Source organism: Arachis stenosperma, chromosome 5, assembly GCF_014773155.1.
Source record: "Arachis stenosperma cultivar V10309 chromosome 5, arast.V10309.gnm1.PFL2, whole genome shotgun sequence".
In the NCBI taxonomy this organism is placed as follows: domain Eukaryota; kingdom Viridiplantae; phylum Streptophyta; class Magnoliopsida; order Fabales; family Fabaceae; genus Arachis; species Arachis stenosperma.
In genome coordinates, this window is record NC_080381.1 from 9,415,226 (window position 1) to 9,422,994 (window position 7,769).

The following is a 7,769-nucleotide window of genomic DNA, read 5'->3' on the forward strand; positions in this document are numbered from 1 at the left end:
GTATCACACCTCCACCTGCTCTTTATCACTCGCTAATTTCTCCATTTTCACTGTCTGCTGCTTATTAATCTTCTTCCTCCTCATTTCTCTCTTTTATCCTTTTTCCCCTTTAACAAAACTTTTTCATACATGTATCTATATGAAAAGAAATGTCCAAAATCAAAAAGTGAAAAAGATATAATTAATCATACAATCATTGACTTGACGCCAGCAAATAAACAAACGAAAGTTTCGGGGGAAAAAGAAAAAAAGAACGAGACAGAGAACATTAACTGGGAATTAACATAATTTATGCACATTAATATAAAATATAACCCGTAGTACAAAGAACAAACGAAGCTGAATTTCGGAATTTTCTTTTTTCACTCTTAAGCACGACGAACATATATAAATTAAAGCTGTACTCCAGAACAAGAGAGTCCTGGTTGGCTAGCGTAAAGAAGAAGAAGAAGATAAGATGTGAAATTAAAATACCTAAACTAAACGTAAGAATAGAGTCAGCAAAGTGGCATGTTGAGACGGGATCATATTCACCAGTAGTAATAGTAATAGTGTGTCTTCTTTCTTCATGAGGTTGGCTTAATTGATAGCGTGTTGGAAATGGCGCGAGCAGTAAGCTAAAAATGCTGTGATGCATTTGCCGGCCTCTTCTATGGCTTCAATTCAACCCACTCGTATCGTCCTTCCAACGGCACGTCATTCCCAATATCATAGTTATACCTGCAAAGAATTTTTCAATAGGAATGAAAACCATGATGCTGATGATGACGTCTAGAATGTGATAGCAAAATTTATAAAAGTAAGAGTAAGAAGAGAAATGTGAGGATACTAATTCTGAACTCACTTTTCTTGAAACCTTTTCTTGATGTCTTTCTCAGCTGCGGCGAAGAATTCTTCGAGCTCCAACTCCGTTGGCATGTTTTGCGCCGTTGACGAAGGACGGCGAGAATCGGTTTCCACTGACTCCAGCTCTTGTGAATTGTCTCGCCCTCCATGGTTCATCTCTCTCCTGCACTCACCAATGATGGCGGAAATGCAACCAAACGTTATGTGCAGTTATGCGTATGTTCCGTTACTGAGTTACAAGTTAATACAGCACATTCAATAGATATAGTGAGATGCAAATTTTGAACGGAAGGAGTTATGGCTGTTGAGACCCATTTATTTCATGCTTTTTTTTTTAAATGTAATTTTCAAAAACTACTCAATGCAGTTGGATTATTATTGAAGAGTTTCAAAAAGAGAATCCAATGAAGTCTGATGAGGAAATTTCAAATTTAAAAATTAATGGTTAGAGATCCGTTCAATTCAAAACCTTTCGGTTTCGTCTCCACAATTGCACGTAGATGTTTCAACTTGCGCGCTCTCCACCTGAAAGGCACAAAATAAATCAAAATTAAAATAATAAAAAGGTAATGCGGTGCATTAAATTTGGAGAAATAAATAAAAATACTGAAGACAATGAGAAACAATTAAGTAAGGAGCGAGCAAAACGAAAGTTCAATAAAAATCTGTAAGCTCCACTAACAACATTTATTTTTTGTTCAGTTCAGAGAATTTATATAGAAAACGAAACGAGCTATTAGCTATAGCTCTTAGTCAATTTCTCATACCTCCAGATCTGACAACTCGATCCTCTCCTCGTCAAGCCCAACGGATCCATTGCTGCAACAACAAGACGCCGGGAATTCACCGGAGTTAGGGCTAGAGCACCTTTCCTCCGTCGCCGCCTCCGGCAGAACCGCCTCAACGACGGAAGCAGCGCTTCTCCTCCTTCTCCCGAGCTTAACGATTGCTGAAGTCGACGCCGTTGATAATTTTCGCTCTTCATTACTGCTCCTGGCTTTGTTTATCTTCCTTCTCTTAGGTGTTGTTGGAGGTGACGTGGCAGCTCCCATGGCTAACGCAGCTTGAGCCCTTGTCCTCACACCGACCTGAGCAATCTCCATTGCTGGCTTCGAACGCAACCACGTGCTCCCGCGATTCCTTTCCTTACACTCTCTCTTTTCAGGTGATGCTGCGTTGTTTCTTTTTTTCTTCCTTATTTATTTTGATTACGTTAGTGTAATTGAGAGAGAAAGCGAGAGAGAGAGAGAGAGAGAGAGAGAGAGAGAGAGAGAGAAGGGGAAGGGGAAGGGAAAGTGTTAGTGTGTGTGTGTGTGTGGGGTGTGTGTGCGTAATTTGGTGGCGCGTGTAGTACGGAGACGACGAAAAAAATAGTGATAATGACGAAATGGGTTCAACGGTTGTGATTGGGTAATTAGCACACTATATGTTTAATTTTATTAAGTGATGGTGCGTTGTATCGTGGTGGTCCAGACTCCGTTTAACAGTGACGGGGAATCTGGAAACGGAGGGATTTGACGGCGCCGTTATGAGGGGTAGGAGTGGGTTGCGCCGAAGGTCTGGCCAATGGAGGAGCGACACGTCATTGGAACTGACGGTGGACGGAACAGGCTAAGAACGGGGGATGGGGAGCTTTTGGTGGTGTTGGAAGAGGATTAAGGTGAGTTGGTGACTTGTCAGAGGCTGCAGTATGGAAGAAACGAAGCGCCTGAATCCTGAGTGTGGAAAGAAAGGAATTAGAGAATCATGCGGTTACGATGAATAACGATCATCATATATTTGCGTTGCGTTGGCGAATTCCGTTTGGTGGAGAACAGGTCTTAAGCAAAATAATTGTGTTCTAAACTTAATTACGGATATGACCCTCCCCTTAATAATGAAACGCGAAAATGCCATTTTCGATAACCCACACGCCCTTTGCCTTCTCTTTCTCTGTCGTCACGCCATCATCCACACGAGCATTGATCTGACGTTTTCTCTAAAACAGCATTATATTTTACAGTAACAATAAAAAATAATAATAAATTAACTAAAAATGAATTAAATTTATTTTATTTAATATTTATTAAATAGAATTAATGAACATTAAATAAAATAAATTTAATTTTATTTGCACAATTAATCTCTATTGTTTCTTACTTTATTTTCGCTTCTTTTCCTATCATCAACTATGTCGCCAAATTTAAAAATAAAAATAAAAAAAATATGTAAAATATCTCCCGTAATTCTGAAGGAAAATAAAAGTAGAATGAAAGAGATATAAATAGTTGTTGATATGAAAAATGATGTACAAACCGTTAGTTGCTACGTTGTTTTGAGAAGAATGTTTGATTTTCTAACATTTTATTAAAAGGTAAATATTTTAATATAATTACCTTCGTGTAAAATTGATAATTGTAAACCGAAATACGAACATTCTCTGTATTAAAATAGTAGAAAGAGAAATACAAATAAATAAATTCGTATTTGGTTCTCCTTTTTTACAATTATACATTTTAATTTTGAGTTAGAAAGATAGTTTATTTCTAACCTATTATTTTAAAAGTTTTAGATTATTGTTACCTCATGCTCAAATAAAAATAAATGTTCAGTTTTAGTTGTATATATATATATTAAAAATTAATTAGAGTATAAAATTATTAATCTTAAACAAATTAAATTAATTATAAAAATTATTAACTCTTGTTTTTCCACTTACATTGTTTTTTTTTTTTGGTCTATATTCTCTTTTCCATTTAATATGTGACGTTAGCCAACTCGCTGGAGAAACAAGGTCATCAACTAACCATAACTACACTGCTAACACTAGTTGAGTTGACGGTTAGATTCTTGGTTAATTGGTTGAATTGCTTTGTTAGCAAGTTAGTTATATAGAAAGAAAGTGGCGGTTAGAGTAATTGTTGAGAATTAAAAATTCAGATATAACTAATTTTATATAAAATTAATAGTTGATAATTATTAAATTAATAAATTTAACTAAGTTATTATCTAAAGTTATTAACTTTTAACTGGATTTGAATTTCTATCTTGTAGATATGCAAATGCAATTGTATTTATGACTAACGTGTAGATTGCATACGCATTATTACTTAGCCTTGTGATTCATCATTATTGATAAAATGAAAAAGTAGTTTCGTTTTCTCTCATTACCTTCAGATTTACCTCTTCCTCACTTCCTAGAACTCATGAATTCCAATTAATACGAGTATCTGCTAAATCGAAATGGTAAAGATTTCATATGTAAAGTTAATAATTAAAAATTATTAATTATTAGATAATAATTTAATTAAATGTATTAAATATAAATTTTAAAAAAAATGATAGGGATCAGCAATTTTTGTGATTTGTAGTCATCAAATAATTATCAATGATGATTTAATAGTGTGAGATTGGTATGAAATTTCATCCAATAACTCACTTTTTTTTATTGGTTACATACTGGGCAGAATTTAATAAAGTTGCTGACCCCTAGACTTTTCTTAAATTTTATATAAAAGAAATTATATGTAAATTTTCATCAACCGAAATACTAAATTTAAACTTTTTAAATCTAATTTAAGTTCTATATATTCACAATTATTTATCAAAAAAAAATAACATAAATACATAAAAAATCAGCCATTTTTAATATATATTTTATACTAATAATTATATTATTATTCTCTAATTTTTAATACATGTATTATATAATAATTTAAAAAGATAGCTGTTTTTTCTAGATACAGAAATAACATTGCTTGTTAATTTTGAAAGGGTGACCGGTGAAAGGAGCCAAAGGGGACATGGCACACATGGTCATTAAATTTAGGGCCATGACGGCTATAATAACTGTGAGGTAAGTGCATTAATTGAAGGTATATAATAATAAGATCCAATTTGGTTATGGTTTGTGAATTGTGATACTTGCGTGGCACATGTACATTGAGGTACTCATGGGTCACATACATCGATCAACTCATTCAAGTGCTGCTTACGCTCATTCCTAATTAGTTCCATGCAATATTTTATTTTATTTTTAAAATTTCATGCTTGGCTCACAATATGTCCTTTTTTTTTTTTTTTCAAATAAGAGATATCAATTGAATATGATATATTTCAAATAATTAACACATGCCCAACATTTCGTTTTTATATAGATGTTTCCTTTGTATATGTAGGTCCATTTTTTTTTTAATTTTTACCTTTTTTTTAATTTAAAAAATTAAAAATTAATTTATTATAAATTTAAATTTTATTTAAAAATTTATTACTAATCAATAAATTTTTGTATATATAAAATAAAATTTAAACTTTCAATATTTATTTAAATACATTAATAAATTTACTATTAAACTAATTAAAATTGGTTTAATCTACTCTTTTATCATAATTATTATTAAAAAAACGAAATATGTTGCACTATTAATCAAAGTTATGGCATGTATATTTTTTTTATATAATTATCGTTTTATTATTATTATTATTATTATTATTATTATTGTTACGGTGGGTAATCGGAGATTGATGGGTTGGATGGAATTGGTTGGCCCAAATGTGTGAAGGAGGAGGATTCCGAATGGATCTGCTACTCGGGAGGCTCCGTCCGACTTGTTTGTGCGAGGAGATGGGGGTGGTACCTGCAAAGACACTCCGATGCCTAAGTTAGCAAGAGTGTGAGCAGGTCTAGAGAGTATTGGACTTAGAGATACCTGAGGGGTGTCAGTGTATTTATAGTGGTGAACCAATAACCACCGTTGGAGTAGTGCCATATTTTTAGGGTGTTAACCGTCCCATTATCTTAGGGAGGTTAAGATATGGCTCGTGGAAGTGGTTAGAGAGATTTTAGGGGCAGTTACTCATTTGAATGAGTGTTTATCCGCCAGCTAATCTCGTGCCCGACTTCTTTAGAACAGGTCGTGGTGAGTACCGACTTTATAGGATGAAGATTGGTACTGGTGAAGTCCAACCCTCTAGATTAGGTCTTTTGTTTGATCTGGGCCTTTATTATTGGGCCAGGGTATGAACAATTATTATTATTATTATTATTATTATTATTATTATTATTATAGATAGATTGTAAATAATAAGAGTAAAAACTATATATACATATATAAACGTGGAATCACTGCAATGAACCTTCCATGTCAACTTTGATTACCAGAAAATTGAGAACATAGGAGGCAAAGTGTATGAGATGAGAACATAATGTAAAGAAATGAAAACAAAACATCGAATTAGATACTCACGAAGATTATCCACTATGGTTGCACACAGATCAAATTGAATATGATTTAAAATTAAATTAGATTTGTATTAAAATTATTGGATTAGGTTGGATCTAATATCCACATTTTTAAGCTCGAATCTAATCATAAAATATATTCTTAAAATTCAAAAATCAATAAATTTTTTTTACCAAAATCAAACCTTAAGCCAAACAATCACTGAAGCACAATTCAAACAAAAAATCAAAAGCATAGTAGAACTGCAGAAGCAGTTGGTGACAGAAGTAAGATGGCAATCATAATTAATAGATTCGTCTGAGCTGACGAACAAAGCAACAAATAAAGGCGACAAACAGACAAAAGAAAGCAAGGCAAAGTAACAATAAGGACAGACGACAAAGATGCGGTGAGACGACGATCGCACCGATAGAGGAGACGATGATACAATAATGGAGACGACCTTAAGAGACGCAGTATGAGGAGACACGACAATGAACGAGACATCGGTGACCAAGGTAAATAGGGTTATGGATGAGGTCAGAAGTGAGGCGAGTCTTGAACAATGAGTGGGACTCTGTCTAGGTGAGAGAGGAGAGGCCGAGAGAGAGAGCAGCACCTTGTAGAGGGGTGTCTGGATTACGATTTGTGTTTTCTTAACTACGATATTTATATTATAGGTGCAGATATGCGAATCCGATCCTCAATGCAATATTCGCTATCCGGTTCTAGCAGAGCACGGATCGGATAATATCTGCAAAATACGAATCCAATGCAAATAGATATCGTAGATATGCGAATATTATCCGATTCATATGTAGTTCTATTATCTACAAAATCTCTAAGAGATAAAGGCTAACTTCTGGGGACAAACGAAAAAAAACCCAAAAAATCCATGTAAGATGTGAAATTATCAAGTGCCTTTTAATTTATATTAATTGAATGTTTGGAAATTGAACTGAAATGACATTAATGGAGATGTATGGAATTTTATATTATTTTCTTTTGAAATCTGTTATTTATTATAATGCATGTATTGTAAATCTTTAGTGTGTGAGTTAGATTGATTTTTATCTACATTTTTTATCTTTTATTATATTTAAACCTATTAAAATGATTTAAATGTTAAAAGCATCTAATTTGCCAAATATAATAACTATAATTTTTAAAAAGTCAAAAGGCTTTATCAAATCGGTTTGTAATCTATATTATTTGGCCACCTTTAATAAAAGGGGAATGCTAGGAGAACAATGAGTTTGGTGAACAATATGAACAACCACCAATCAAATAAAAACACACTATACTTTTAAATTAACCCTCTAAATTTTAATATTAAAATAACCATCCATACACTAATAAAATGAACATCCAATATATCTATTGTTTACATTGTTTAATATTTTCATTGTTCACCTATACTTTTCCTTAATAAAATTCTTTCATACACATACACAATATATATCATTTAGCCAAACTAATTTAATAGACTCTTCCAAATGCTTTTAAGAGCCTGGGAGCAAATGTGGAACGCATGTTAAAGTTGAAAAAACCGCGGAAATCAAAGGGGGAAGAAAAAAGTAACGTATCCTTTGCCATAAATTCACCACATTTTCTACATAGATCAAAGCCAGCTTTTCATTTCCCTTTTTTTTTTTTTTTTGATTTCTCAGCATAATTTCTTGAAAACTTTTCATTTGACTTATGAGAACTCTTGTTAATTCC

At 33.0% G+C, this 7,769-nt stretch overlaps 1 protein-coding gene across 1 annotated transcript; it reads right to left on the reverse strand.

The window, feature by feature from the left end:
- Positions 1-340: 340 nt before the first annotated feature.
- On the reverse strand, positions 341-2,437 carry LOC130983192 (cyclin-dependent kinase inhibitor 7-like). Its single transcript, XM_057907376.1, has 4 exons — positions 1,614-2,437; positions 1,316-1,371; positions 845-1,009; positions 341-720 (listed from the first exon to the last, which is right to left on the reverse strand). The coding sequence occupies exons 1-4, from the start codon at positions 1,947-1,949 to the stop codon at positions 651-653; spliced, it is 627 nt and encodes a 208-aa protein (XP_057763359.1). The 5' UTR covers positions 1,950-2,437; the 3' UTR covers positions 341-650.
- Between the last annotated feature and the right edge of the window lie 5,332 nt (positions 2,438-7,769).

Coding starts and splice junctions, on each gene's coding strand:
- LOC130983192 (XM_057907376.1), bottom strand. CDS start 1,949: ATGGAGATTGCTCAGGTCGGTGTGAGGACAAGGGCTCAAGCTGCGTTA. Junction 1,010..1,315: donor TGTGGAGACGAAACCGAAAG/GTTTTGAATTGA, acceptor TGGTGAGTGCAG/GAGAGAGATGAACCATGGAG. Junction 721..844: donor AAGAAAAGGTTTCAAGAAAA/GTGAGTTCAGAA, acceptor AATTCTTTGCAG/GTATAACTATGATATTGGGA.